This window comes from Podarcis pityusensis (assembly GCF_964106645.2).
Source record: "Podarcis pityusensis genome assembly, chromosome: 12".
Classification (NCBI taxonomy): Eukaryota; Metazoa; Chordata; class Lepidosauria; order Squamata; family Lacertidae; genus Podarcis; species Podarcis pityusensis.
Genome location: NC_138037.1, coordinates 1,944,146 through 1,959,303, shown reverse-complemented (window position 1 = coordinate 1,959,303; position 15,158 = coordinate 1,944,146). Strand labels below are relative to the sequence as shown.

The 15,158-nt window shown below is 45.7% G+C and overlaps 1 protein-coding gene across 2 annotated transcripts; it reads right to left on the bottom strand.

The window, feature by feature from the left end:
- Positions 1–749: 749 nt before the first annotated feature.
- On the bottom strand, positions 750–13,260 carry LOC308459866 (GTPase IMAP family member 8-like). Of its 2 annotated transcripts, XM_080975594.1 has the most exons (4): positions 13,189–13,260; positions 11,848–11,891; positions 8,840–9,586; positions 750–3,194 (listed from the first exon to the last, which is right to left on the bottom strand). In XM_080975594.1, the coding sequence occupies exons 1-4, from the start codon at positions 13,197–13,199 to the stop codon at positions 2,536–2,538; spliced, it is 1,461 nt and encodes a 486-aa protein (XP_080831720.1). In that variant the 5' UTR covers positions 13,200–13,260; the 3' UTR covers positions 750–2,535. The 2 variants fall into 2 exon arrangements, with proteins under 2 accessions (XP_080831720.1, XP_080831719.1); XM_080975593.1 differs by lacking the exons at positions 11,848–11,891; positions 13,189–13,260 and having other exon boundaries at positions 8,840–10,024.
- Positions 13,261–15,158: the final 1,898 nt, after the last annotated feature.

The window sequence follows — 15,158 nt, the reverse complement described above, 5'->3', positions numbered from 1 at the left end:
ATTGTCCTCCCAGAGTGGTTTTAACAAATTCCTCTTTCCAGGGGGACTGGGAATTCCAGCCCAGGAAACCTGCGTGAGTTTGTCAAACAATATGCATGCGACAAGGCCCTATTCACACCATAGACTTAAAGTGCTATGATACCACTTTAAACTGTCACGGCTTTCCCCAAACAATTCTGGGAGCTGTAGTTTGTTAAGGGTGCTGGGAGTTAGGAAGCGCTAGAGCCCCTCACAGAGCTACAGCTCTCGGACTTTCCTGGGAAAGTCTGTTAAACCTCTCTGGGAATTGTAGCTCTGCGAAGGGGTCTCTGGTCAACTGCGCCCTGCAACTCCCAGGGTTCTTTGGTGGAAGCCAGGATTGGGAACTGTAGCATGTTGAGGGTGCCAAGAGTTGTTGGGAGGCCCACATTCCCCTCACAGAGGTACAATTTGCAGGAGGTCTCGGCAGTCAGTCTCTGTGAAGGGAGTGGGGGCAGGGGTCTCTTCTAACAACACCCTGATCCTTCCTCCCATTGGTATCCGCATCTTAAGCTCATATTTCCGTGGATCAAAACAGTTTTATGGGTGTAAGGGACACGGTCATTGCCAGAATACCTCCTGCATGGTCCCCTTAGTGGTGGCACTTGGGAGACCCTGAGAAAGAAAACTGCCTGGGTGTCTCAGCGAATGCGGGAGGAGGATGTGTCAAATGTTGCCAGAGGAAGAAAAACACGTAGCAGAGTCCCCCAAAATATAGACCAGAGGCAATATTTCATCCAGAAGAGCTTTACTGTTGCTGAAGGCATAATGGTCACAAATCCAATACATTCAGGATTGGCAGAGTCCATAAAAATCCAGTTGCAGCAGACTTAAACTAAGAACTTATAATAAACATAAACTCTTAACACTATACACAGAACAGAACACCACATCAGAACAAAGTGATAGAAAGAGAAAGTCAGAAGTGAAGCCAAGGCTCTTCCTGGCCTGACTATTGCAGTCAGCGTGACCTTGCGGAAGAGATAACAGAAGCAGAGGAAACCAGCTGCTTCCCAGAAGGTTTAACCAAAACATCAACTCTCTGGCAGGCTCTTCACACACAGAGAAAAGATCTGCATCACTTTTTAAGTTTTTACTCCGCAGATTGACAGGATAGTGGTAACAGAGAGAAGGTAAATAAAGGGAAGATAAGGCAAGCAGGACGGACAGAGGGACCTATCCTGTTAAGCTACAAGTCCATCATGGGATATGGCTGTAAGTCCAGCATTCCATTCTCACAATGGGCAACCAGTCGCCTTAAGCCAGTGGTTTTCAGCCAGTGTGTGGTGGCATCTTGGGGTGCCTTGAAGGATGGCCAGGGGTGCCACTGGCAACACTGACCTCTGTCCCTCTTTCCTTCCTTTTCTATTGCCCTCTTGCTTCTCTGCCTCCCCAAGGCTGTTTGTTGCAGCAGTCCTGGCAACAAGCTCCCCAGGCGAATGGTGTCTCTGGGACTGGCCAGGCGGTGCTGGGTGCCAGGAGTTGAGGCGGCCTCAGAGTAAGCAAGCAAGCGGGCAAGGGAGCCCAGCCAGCCAGCTCTTGTTGTTGGGAATGGACAGACAAGTCCCAGGCCCTGTGAGGCAGGGTGAGGAGGGACCTCTCTATGGGGCAGGAGGGCAGCTCAGAGACCAGGGGCGGCAGCAGCGGCTGCCCAGAGGACTCCCAAGGAGAGGGGAGAGGAGGCTGAGGGCACACTCCGCAAGGGAGGGTGTTTGAAAAAGGGTGAGGGGCTGCCGGCTCTGCAGGCAAGGGGTGGCATGACTGGGCTCCTGAGCCCCACAGGGGGGCCACAGAAAGAAGGTTGGTCAAGGGAGCCGTGGACTCAAAAAGGTTGAAACCTTCTGGCCTGTAGGAAACCAGCAAGCAGGAATGATTTCTATCCTGTGGCTTCCAGCAGCTAGGATTCAGATTATAGGTAGGTAGCCCTGTTGGTCTGCCATAGTTGAAACAAAATAAAAAAATTCCTTCCGGTAGCACCTTAGAGAGCAACTAAGTTTGTTATTGGTATGAGCTTTTGTGTGCATGCACACTTCTTCAGGATTCAGAGTCATTGCTGCCCCCAGTTATTGAGGCAAAGTCCATACTGTTTGTGGGCTTCATTCGGGCGCATCTGGTCAATCGTTGTGGGGAGAGACTGCTGGACTGCTCCCTTGGGCCTGATCCTGCAGAGCTCTTCTTAAGGTTCTTAGCAGGGGAGGCATGACGAGAAGAAGGACCTCCTTAGATGACCTTGGATGACCTTATCCATGCCTTTGACCCCCAATTTCTTAAAGGTAAACACCAGTGCTTTGGAAAGGGTTCAGATTTGGATAGGTACTCAGTGATGCTCGTTCCAAGTGAGCTGCGCAAAGTGAAAACCCTGCCCGCTGTGTTCTGCATTTATTGGCGCATCTGAAATGTCACCAGTCACCAGTCTGGCAGCCGCATTCTGGATTAGTTGTCGTTTCTGAGTCCCCTTCAAAGGTAGCTCCACAAAGAGCGCGGTAGTCCAAGCGGGAGAAAACCAGAGTATGTTCTTTATGCGTTTGCCTCAGCAACTTTGTCCAACTTTGTCATCTTAGGATCGCCTTGATTTTTCTCTGCCATCTCCTCAATCATGGAGAGCAATTCCTCAGCTTGGGCTGCAAGCTGGTCTCCTGTTTCATTGTTGTTGAAACTGCAAAACCGTCCATCACACTGATCCCTCAGTTCCTGAAAGTTTTTGTTGTCACTGGAAGATATGTAATCTTCCAATGTTTCATTCTGCAACCTTTCTTTGTGGCTGAAGACAACCACCATGCGCTCCTGGTCGTCGCTACTGTTGAATGTCTCCCTCACCCGCTGTACCACCTGGTGGTCTTCCTCTGTGAATCGGCCCACTGGGACGACCAGAACCAGAGCATGCCGGTGGGGCTGGGAGAGACGTCGGCAGTGCTCAATCTCAGTAGAATTTCTGGCTCCATCAGAGTCAAAAATCGCAGGCGTGTCAATGACAACTACCTGCTTCCCCCTCCACTCTCTTATTCCTAACCAGCAAGACTTTGTAACTGGGGTCATTTCAAGCCTGGAGTCAAACCTCTTTTCCCCAAGGATGGTGTTTCCAGTCGCACTTTTGCCAACCCCGGACTTTCCGACAATGACGATGCAAAGCTCCTTTTGCTCTGCTGAAACGGGATCAGCTGCATCTGTTAATGTTGCTGGAAAGAGAAGAACAGAGCTGAGGAATCTCCTGGGGATCAACACTTTGTACTGATTAGAGCCCTTGTAAGGCGTCACTTTTGCAATCTGAATTTCCTGAATTGCCCAAGCAATTCAGGAAACTACTCTGAACTTGCCAAACTACTAAGGAGCAACGCAATTCCATTTAGGTGGGAATTTCCCCAAGGAATATCTTTTACCTTTAGAGGGAGAAAGGTCAAAATTAGAACATTGGAAGAGAGAGACAAATTTTTGTCTACACACGGAGAGGACCTTCAAAAAGGAATTGAACTACCTTCTGGGCCTGGGGCAACGCCAGCACCAACACCAGCACCTGGGGAACCTGAAGATCCAGAGAAGATACCACCCCTGGAGAAATAACCAGATCAATTCAGGATGTCTCTGCAATTGTTGAGTTGGAATATTAATGGTTGTAACATTCCGGAAAAAAGGAAGAAAATATTTCATATATTAAAAAAAGAACAATTGGACATTATTTGTTTACAAGAAACACATGTGACGAGGCTCCACAGAAAAGTGTTAATAAATAAAAGATTGGGCCAGGAATTTATATCGTCGGATAAAGTTAAGAAGAGAGGCGTGGTGATATATGCAAAAGAGAGCCTGTCACCCAAATTCTTATTTAAAGATGAACATGGAAGAATTTTGGCTATTGAGATACAATACCAAGGAGAGAAACTGTTGATATTAGGAATCTATGCACCTAATGAAGGGAAATCGGAATTTTACAAGAAGCTGCAGGAGACAATGCTGGATTATCTGGACTACAACAACATCATAATGATGGGAGATATGAATGGGGTCGTATCAACTAACATGGACAAGTCACAAAGTCAAAATGTTACAAAAGACGGCAGACTACCTAAAACCTTTTTTGAAATGACAGACAATATGGATTTGATTGATATTTGGAGGACAAAGAACCCACTAGGAAGAGAGGGAACATTCTTTTCTGAAGCCCAACTGACCTGGACAAGAATCGACCAAATATGGATCTCTAGAGGCCTGGCACCTAAGGTCAGAAAAGTGGAAATCTGCCCAAAGACCTGTTCCGACCATAATGCAGTAAAGATGGATATGACACTACTACCAACTGGATCCTTTAGATGGAAGATGAATGACAATTTGCTCAGAGATCAGGAAATTACTAAGAAGGCCCAAAAAGTTTTGAAGGATTATTTTGAGATAAATATGAATACTACGGTGGAAAAAAGAATCGTCTGGGACGCAAGTAAAGCTGTAATGAGGGGATTCTTGATACAACAGAATGCAGTAAAGAAAAGAACACAAAATGAGAAAAAAGATAAGATCTTGGATAAAATAAAAGAATTAGAGAAGAAATTAAGAGTGAACCCGAAGTCACAGCCAACTCTGAGAGAAATTAAACTTTATCAAACACAATATTCTAAACTGATAAATCAGGAAATCGAATGGAAGGTTAAACTAATGAAACAAAAAACGTTTGAGTCGGCGAATAAATGTGGAAAACTGCTAGCTTGGCAGTTGAAGAGAAGACAAAGATTAAATACGGTTACAAACTTAGAGATTGAAGGAAAAAACATTCAGAATCCAGTGGACATCAGAAAGTGTTTCCAGAGATACTTCAAAAAACTATACACCCAAGGGCCGCAAGACGAAGTTGAGATTAAACAATTTTTGGCAAAAAATGGACTATCCAAATTGTCACAAGAAAATAGGACAATCCTGAATTCTAAAATAACACGACAGAAGATTGAACAAGCCATTCAGAACATGCAACTTGGCAAATCTCCAGGGCCAGATGGGCTGACCTCCAAGTACTATAAGACATTAAAAGACTATTTGATACAACCTTTGATGGAGGTCAGCAATGAAATTATGGAGGGGAAGAGGGCACCGGAGTCGTGGAAGGAAGCGTTTATCACATTAATACCAAAGACGGAAGCTGAAAAGACACAACTTAAGAACTACCGTCCCATCTCCCTTTTAAATGTGGATTACAAAATATTTGCAGACATTTTGGCAAGTAGATTTAAAAAAGTTTTAAATGAAGTAATCCATAAGGACCAGGCAGGCTTTCTCCCAGGTAGACATTTGTTTGCTAATACAAGGAACATTATTGATATCTTGGAACTTTTGCAAACAGATATAAATACAAAAGCAGTTTTAATCTTTATAGACGCGGAGAAGGCCTTTGACAACATCTCCTGGAAATTTATGATGGGAAATTTAAAAGAGATGGGAGTGGGACGGGGTTTTGAGAATGGGATTGAGGCGATATATTCAGAGCAGAAAGCTAAACTGATAGTTAATAATGTGGTTACAGAAGAGTTTAAAATTGAAAAAGGAACTCGACAAGGTTGCCCTATCTCCCCTTTGTTATTCATTTCGGTTCTGGAAGTGCTATTGAATATGATTAGAGGGGATTGGTTGGTGGAAGGAATTCAGGTCGGACAGAAACAATACAAATTAAAAGCTTTTGCAGATGACCTGGTTTTGACCTTGCAGAAGCCAGAGCCTAGTACGAAAAGAGTATTACAACTGATTAATGACTTTGGTCGGGTGGCTGGATTTAAATTAAATAAACAGAAAACTAAGGTTTTGGGAAAAAATTTGACTGATACAGAGTCAGAACGGTTTCAGAATGAGACGGAACTTAATGTGGTTAAAAAAGTAAAATACCTAGGGGTAAACATAACAGCAAAAAATCTAAGTCTATTTAAGGACAACTATGAAAAATGCTGGACAGAAATTAAGAGAGACTTAGATAGTTGGTCAAAATTGAAACTTTCTTTGTTAGGCCGAATTGCTGCTATCAAGATGAATGTATTGCCAAGGATGTTGTTTTTATTTCAAACACTTCAGGTTTTGGACAAAACGGAGTGCTTTCAGAAGTGGCAGAGAGATATTTCTAAGTTTGTCTGGCAGGGCAAAAAGCCCAGAATTAAGTTTAAGATATTAACTGATGCAAAACAAAGAGGGGGCTTTGCCCTGCCAGACTTAAAGTTGTATTATGAAGCCGCAGCGTTCTGCTGGCTAAAAGACTGGCTACTTCTTGAAGACACTGATGTGTTAGATTTGGAAGGGTTTAACAATGCTTTTGGATGGCATGCATATTTATGGTATGACAAGGTTAAAGCAAATAAGGCCTTTAAGAACCATATTGTCAGAAAATCACTGTTTAATGTCTGGACAAAATATAAAGACTTGCTGGAAAATAAAACCCCAAGGTGGCTTTCACCTTTGGAAGCTAAGGCCCGAAAAAGACCCAATATGGAGGCTAAATGGCCAAAATATTGGGAAATACTAGAAAAAGATGGAGACAACTGGAAATTGCAGAGTTTGGAGAAAATGAAGGATAAAGTGCGAGACTGGTTACATTATGCTCAGATTAAAGAAGTTTTTAAAAATGACAAGAAACTAGGGTTCCAGGTGGAGAAATCGAAACTAGAAACAGAATTGTTAGAACCAAAGACCAAGGTACTTTCAAGGATGTATAACTTGCTGTTAAAATGGAATACACAAGATGAAACGGTTAAATCGGCTATGATAAGGTGGGCACAGGACATTGGGTATAATATCATGTTTGAGGATTGGGAAAGGTTGTGGAGTACTGGATTGAAATTTACTGCATGTAACGCTTTGAAAGAAAATGTAATGAAAATGATTTATAGATGGTATATGACCCCAGTCAAACTTGCAAAAATTTACCACCTGACTGACAATAAGTGTTGGAAATGTAAAGAGTGTGAGGGAACGTTCTTCCACCTCTGGTGGACTTGCCCTAAAGTGAAGGCGTTCTGGGAAATGATTTATAATGAACTGAAAAAGGTATTTAAATATACCTTCACTAAGAAACCAGAGGCCTTTCTTTTGGGTATTGTCGGCCAAGGGGTGGTAAAGAAGGACCAGACATTTTTTATGTATGCAACAACAGCAGCAAGGATACTTCTCGCAAAGCACTGGAAAACTCAAGATCTACCCACACTGGAAGAATGGCAGATGCAACTGATAGACTACATGGAACTGGCTGAGATGACCGGCAGAATTCGTGACCTGGGAGAAGAGAGGACTGAGGAGGATTGGAAGAAATTTAAGAATTATTTACAAAAATATTGTAATTTGAGTGAATGCTAAATAGGATGCTAGAGCAAAATAACTGAGCACCACTAAATTTAGATGATTTTAAGAAAATAAGTAAGATTGTGAAAATATAACTCTTTTTGAGAACTAGAAGATTATGAAACATAGAAGGGATATAAGAATGTAAATAAGATAATAAATTGCTGACAAAATGTTATAACGATGAAAGTGGGAGCGGGAGATGTGAGGAAGTCCAAAGAAAATGTGAAATTATGTTAAGATATATGTTACATTGTTTATTATGTTCATTTCTATTGTAAAACCCAATAAATTTCTTTAAAAAAAAAAAAATGAATTGCCCAAGCAGTTAACTATAGAATGGGATGCAGAAACCTCAACCTATCTCTTTATTACAGCACGATACAGTTGCTAGTAATTTTAATGTTAAAGTTCTCTCTTTTGTTCTGTTTGGTACTATTTTATATATTTGGGCAAAGATTCTGTTTGACTACTGGTCATGGACAGTAATAAAGAAACTGACTGACTGACTGAATACAGGAATTGGATTTTGAACCGTGCAATTGATTCTTGCTGTTTTGAATTTCATTGCGTTATTCTCTTCCTTAGTAGGTGGTGCAAATCACTATTCTGAATTATGTTTTTAGTGGGTTGGGAAAGGCGGCACTGGGAATGAGTTTACAGAACCAAGAGAGCAGTGGCCCCAAAAGCCTCAGAACCACTGGTTTTGGGTTTAAAGCCTAAACCCAGGAATTTAAACTGTGCCTGGAAACAAACCTGAAGCAGAGGCGTCAGTTTCTCTGGCCAGCCTGTGCCTTAAATGTCTAATGTTTTACAGTTGTTTATGTGCTATAAGCCGCCGAGAGTGGCTGGTGAAACCCTGTCAGATGGGTGAGGTATAAATAACGAAATACTACTACTACTACTACTACTACTACTACTACTAATTTCAAACAGTGCTCAATCTCATTCCTTGCAGTTGCCTCCAGGGCTGCTAGATGTCACTCTGAGACAGAACATGTTTATCACAGACTTTTCCCTTCCACCCCCTTGTAGTCCTGTTTCCAAGGGTTCAAAAGTATTTTGTAGTGTGCGCTTACATATTGCCAAAAAGGAGCGAAACAAGGAAGTGGGCTGGCTTAAGAGGTAGATTTGGAAAGAATCTATTGTATGGGAAGCAAATTTGCTATTTTATTTTATAAAATAAATGGATCCAAACTACAAGAAAGAAGATTCCACCTCAACATTAGGAAGAACTTCCTGACAGTAAGAGCTGTTCGACAGTGGAATTTGCTGCTAAGGAGTGTGGTGGAGTCTCCTTCTTTGGAGGTCTTTAAGCAGAGGCTTGACAACCATATGTCAGGAGTGCTCTGATGGTGTTTCCTGCTTGGCAGGGGGTTGGACTCGATGGCCCTTGTGGTCTCTTCCAACTCTATGATTCTATGATTTTTCTTAAAAAAACTTTACACACATAGAGCAGGGCTCATTGCAAACCAGGAGGAATAGGCTGAAGCTGGAAGGAAACCTTGCCAGGAGTGCTTACTTTGAACAGGGGGGCTCTCTCCTCCTCCCACTCCGGACCCCTCAGTTCCTGGAATCTCCACGGCCTCCTGCAGCTTCTCTTCCTCTGGTGGGTGCCCAGAAAGGTCCTTTTCATTTGGGATCGACGTAGGACTCCCAACCCTTTCAGGCCCGCAGAAGGGCTTCTCCTGGTTCTTCACCACCATGGCCTTCACCAAGGAGAGCAGTTTCTCAGCCTCCTGCTCCCTCTTGTTTTGGTTGCGGTTGTTGACCGAGAACCACTGCAAATTGCAGTGACCAGCCATGTTCTGAAGGCGTTGGTATTCTGGGAGAGATCGATGTTTCTTCAAAGCTGCGTTGTCCAGTTTTTCCCCAGTGAGCACGACAATCATGTACTTCATGGCTTCGCAGCCAAATATCTCCTGAACCCATTCTACTGCCTTATAGTCTGCATCGCCACAGCGGTGGGTGACCAGCAACAAAGCGTGTGGTCTCGGTCTGGATAGACGGAGGCAGTGCTGGGAGTCAGGGGAATCCTTGGCTGTGCCGCTCCCCAGGTCAAAATCAGCAGGCGTGTCAATGAGGACTAGCTGCTTTTTCTCCCATTCCCTGATTCCTAACTGGCAGGATCTTGTCACGGTGCCAACCTCAAATGCCTCCCGCCCGAGAATGGTGTTTCCTGTGGCACTTTTTCCTGCTCCTGGTTTCCCCACGAGGACAATCCGCACTTCATTGCTCTCTGTCGGAATCTGGTTCTCAGGATTTGGTGCTGTTGAGGAAAGTTCAGGTATTAGAGGGTACAACGAAGGTTGTGTAGGAAACCAGTGCATTTCATTGATTTTGGGGGGTTTGCGCGGGGTGTTTTGCCTGTAGTTTTGAAGGAGGGGCCCTAGGCTGGGGACCCCCTAAGTTATGTCTTGTAAGCAGAGATGGAAGGAGTCCATCTGTTTTGCAAAAAATAAATACCGTACTCTTTGCACCATAGGACGCACCGGACAATAGGACGCACTTTGTTTTAGAGGGGGGAGAACAAGAAACAAAATTCTCCCCCTCTCTGCCCAGCGCCCCTTCAGCGAAGCGGCAGGAGGCGCTGCGCAGAGAGGGGGAGAATTTTCCCCCTCTTGTTTTCCCCCTCTAAAACAAGGTGCCGTTTAAGGTGCGTTCAGTCGCCTTCAGGTGGCTACCTTGGAAGCCTGGAGAGCGAGAGGGGTCAGTGCGCACCGACCCCTCTCGCTCTCCAGGCTTCAGGTTCCCTTCGACCTGCTCTTTGGGGCTGGCGGGGGGAAGCCCACCACCAGCCCCAAAGAGCAGGTCGGGGAGCAGCGGAAAGCTTCTATGGCTTCTTTAGCCCCCCGCGTGCTCTCCCGGCTGGAGAGGTGATGCGCGGCTAAAGAGGCTCCTGCCATAGCCGCGCGTCACCTCTCCAGCCAGGAGAGGGTCACGGGGCTATGGCGTCTTCGCTCCATAGGACGCACACACATTTCCCCTTCATTTTTGAAGGGGAAAAAGTGCGTCCTATAGAGCGAAAAATACGGTAAATGCATAGCTGAGAGGTGATGTGTTGGCACCGTAAGAGTATATCCCGGGCTGGCCTGTTGAAACTAGGAGTCTAAATGTGTGGGCGGTGTTAATAGGAACATTGCAGGGGTTGGACTAGAGCAGCGATTCTCAAGCTGTGGGTCCCTAGATGTTGTTGGACTACAACTCCCATCATCCCTGAGCTCTGGCCTTGCTAGCTAGGGGTGATGGGAGTTCAACAACATCTGGGGACCCACAGGTTGAGAAAGGCTGGACTAGAGGATCTTTGGGGGAACCTTCCATGGTTCTGTGATTCTGTAAGACAGTTCATGCGCTCCAAATCTGTTCCCACAAAAGATGCACAACTGGAATGATGGATGTCTCTAACCCTCTGCAGTGATTTATCCGAAGCTTAGAAACTTCATTATGTCGCTTCCCTTGACCGGAGTCACACTCAGGGAAAAGTTGCTGGCTGTGTGTATTCGAGATCTGTCTCGTTTCTGCCTTAGTTTCTCATCAGTGCTAGATGAGATTGGCACAGAGATCATTCCAGCCTTTGCTCTGCTCCTTCCCTTGCAGCCTGTCTGTGGCCTGAAAAAAGTGTTTTAGCTGACCCCAGGAAGATCACTAGCCTCGTCCTGCTGATGACCTACGGGACCGCCTCTCCTGGTATGCCCCACGGAGGACCTTACGGTCTTCAAATAAAAACATCTTGGAGGTCCCAGGCCACAGGGAGGTTAGGCTGGCCTCAACCAGAGCCAGGGCTTTTTCGGCCGTGGCCCCGATCTGGTGGAACACTCTATCACAAGAGACTAGGGCCCTGCGGGACTTGACATCTTTCCGCAGGGCCTGCAAGACAGAGCTGTTCCACCAGGACTTTGGCCAAGGCACAGCCTGACCCCCTCCTTCGGTAATCCTCACAGAACTCTAGCTCAATGGTTGCCATTAATTTGATTCTGAATTGATTAGAATGTATTTCAGTTAATTGACTATGATTTTATGTACACTGCGCTATTTTTACTGTTGTCAGCCGCTCTGAGCCCGGCTTTGGCTGGGGAGGGCGGGATATAAATAACATTTATTTATTATTTATTATTATTATTACGAGAATTCTCTGTCTAATGCAATAGATCAGTGGCTCCCAAACTTTTTCTGGCCATCGCCTCTTTAGGTCCACAAACTCACTCCCAGTGCTCCCTACTCTACCCTATCAAAAGCATTATTCATAATAGCGGTTTGCATGGCACACATAGGAAGATAATAACACAACGAAATTCAAAACAGTAATAATCAATTGCACATTTGCACATAATCCAATTAAAACTATTCAATTAATTCAATGAAACGGATGAACTTGATCCAGCAATTCCAACTTTTCAGAGTCTGATAGTCATTTGCTCTTCTAGCGCCCGGCTGCTGCCCCCTGCCTCGTAGTGACCCCTCCCTAGGGAACCCCACACTTTGCATATGACCTTCGGGGGCTCTTGAGGAAACTCTTGAGGAAAAACTTACCAGTCCTAAACCAGCTCCTAATGGAAGGGAAGAATCCTGTAACCCTAGAAGTAGAGAGGAGAAGAAAGAATGAGGAGGGGGCCTTGCCTTTCACCCAGCAAGAAGTTCGACCATTTAACGTTTCACCGGGGAAATAAGCAGTTGTGTACAGAACCAGTTTGTGGGCAAAGTATATCCTTCTGTATCTTATAGGGAAATGTCATGTCATGTTACGTTTCACAATCCTCTTGCAATATTCATCCAAAGAGGTTGTGGTATATTTAGCAATTCCCAACATGGTTTCTTCCTGTGATGCCTCTTAATCTCTGGGTTGTGGGTTCGAGCCCCACATTGGACAAAAGATCCCTTCATGCAGGGGGCTGGACTAGATGACCCTTGGGGTCCCTTCCAACTCTACCATTCTATGTTATTTCTGAAGGGCTTCAGGCTTGAGAGGGCTCTTGGGCTCGAATCCTGCTTCTGGGCTTCACTTTGGGGCACCCAGCTGGCACTGTGAGAACAGAATGTGGGACTAGCTGTGCCCCTGGCCTGATCCTGAAGGCTCTTCTTACGTTTTTAAGGCTGCAGGATGGCCCCTTGCCATGCCCTTTTACACCTATAACAGTCTTTGGCCACCCTCCACTTGGTTCTGCAAACCCACCTCCAGTGCCCTCTGCCCTATTCTGCCCAAAGCATAATTCACAATAGTGGTTTGCACGGCCCACTCAGGAAGAAAACAACACAATAAAATTCAAAAGTGTAAGGAATAATTGCACCTTTGTCTGAAACCCAGTTAAAACTATTTAGTTTAACTAATTCAGCAAAATGGATGAACTTGATCCAGTGACACCAGCTTTTCAAAGTCAGTCATTTGCACCCTCCCCCCTGCTTTCCCCCTCTTTCTCTTAGTGCCCCCTAAATAACCCCCCTGGGGTGCTGCCACTCACTTTGGGAACTACTGATCTACAAAAAGGCTCTGGAAGAGAGGTTTGGAGTTCAGTGTCTCCAGCCTAGAAGAACCAGGCACACACCCCTGACCCCCTTGGAGGAAGTGAAGGATTGAAAGTCAAGGACAAAAGCAAAACATGTGCTGCAGCATTTTGTTGCAGCTCCCCTCTTGTTTTGCTCACTTGCTTCGCAGCAGAATACCAAACTGGCCTTGGATCTGGAGGAGGAGGTCAGCAGGGAGCAGAAGGCTGCTGTGGCTTCAAACCACTCAGTCCGGCTCCAGAAGTGCAAGTCTGCTCATTGTAATTCCATCTGTATATTTTTAGTTATTTTAGTCGGGTATTTTCAGTGTCCCCTGAACAAATCCACCCTCCCATAGCAAAGTTTATGAAAAGGAGTTAAACACCTTCTTACCAGTTGGCCATCTCTGCTAAGGGAATCCAGCTGGCTTTTCTCTTTCTCCGGTGTCTCTCTGTGCTGTGAACTCTGCGGAGATAAATGCTTTCTAGTTTCACTTTCAAGAGCAGCCTTGACTCTAGTTCCCTCCCTGTCATTGCACGGCACTGCACAGATCTGCAGGCAGCTGTCTCTACGCCTTCACAGGCTGCTGTAATCCAGCCACCCAGTTGAAGGCCATCCCAGATTCTCTGTTGTTCTGAAAACCAAGAACGGCCCAGGACAAGCTGGAAGCTGGCTCTGTTCTCCCCAGCAGTTTGGGTGCCCTTGGACCCAAAAGCGCAGGGTTCACTGGCTAGGAGATTTATTCATTTTTAAGTACTTGCTTTGGTGCATCCCAGGTCCCTCTGCATCTGAGCTGAAAGCAGCAACCCCCAGAGAATAAGACCCACGAGCAGCACTGCAGGGCTGTTGTGTTGCAGCTGGGCAAGGAAGGGGGTGGGAGATCCTCTCTCAGCCCCCCCTCTATCACTCATGCAAAATCATGCTGCAAGTCCGCTACCTGATTTCTACCTCTAGAGGTGCAAACCTTTCCAGAAATCAGCTCCAGCCTATTCACCATGCATGGGGAGCATTCAGTATTTTGGGCAGCGTGATTCAAAGACTATTAACTGAAATATTGTTTTGTGCATCCCCGTCTCTGAGAGGGAAGAGACTCCAGGAATGTCTGCACTTACCCAGGAATGAAGGTCAATGGAGACCATGGTGTCTTGGGGGGCTCACAGCAATTGCCTGCCCACCCCCAACAGATCCTGCCTCTCCATTAGCTTTCCAGGAAAGCCCTAAGTCAGTTTTGGGTCCAGCACAGAGCAATACAGATCTCTGGGTCACCTGCTTCCAGCATCAGCCGAGCTCCGACACCTGACTCTCCCATACACAGCCCCCCTCACCTGTTGTTCTCCATCCTAGGATGATGTGGGGTACAGCCAGGTAAGGGTGGGAAAGGCCCATCCATTTGTCTCTATAGCAACAGGGCCACCTCTTCTCAGGTGATAAGAGCAGTAAATTTTTTTTTGGGGGGGTAATATAATTTTTAATTAAAATTCTAAAATTTTCACAATATTGTGCATAGCCAACAGTTACATTGTCTCATAAATTGACTTCCCATCCCGCCTTCTTTCTGTGTTTCCCCACAAACCTTTTCTACTGCATTATATCTTAAAAAATAAATAAATTCTGAATTTCAAAAGTTTACCAGAGTTTACATACTTTGCAGGTGCACATCCGTTTCACATTTGACTTCCCCTCCACCCCTCCATTGTTCCCCCTGTAGTTTCTGCATATTTGCTGCATATGATGTTGGTGATCTGACACTAAGTAAAAGCGAAACCAAAGAAGTGCCATGGTCAGATCACTTCCTGGTGCAACTGGACTTCTCCGCGACCCTTCCCCTCTGCAGGGAGGCGGGACCGATTCAGATGGTCCGCCCCCGCCACTTAATGGATCCAAATGGTTTCCAGAGAGTGGTAGAGGATGTTTTATCCCATGTTGATGGCCTTTCAGCTGATTCCCTGGTGGCCCGCTGGAATGTGGAGTTAACCAGGGCTATTGACTGTTTGGCTCCAAAGCGCCCTCTCCGATTGCATGGAGCCCGGACAGCCCCGTGGTTTTCCACGGATCTGAGGGCAATGAAACAATCGTTGAGACGGCTAGAGTGCCGGTGGCGGATAACCCATTCTGAATCTGACCGGACACGGGTTAGAGCTCAACGTCGAGCCTACCAAGTGGCGATAGCGACGGCGAAGAAGACTTTCTTCACCGCCTCTATTGCATCTGCGGAAAACAGCAGCAGGAGACTCTTTCAGGTGGTTTGCAATTTAGCGGAACCACCTGCTCCATCAGGGCCCAGTAGGGGCAACATGATCTCCTGCAATGACTTTGCAAAGTTTTTTGCAGATAAAGTCGCTCAGATTCGAGAAGAGGTAGAC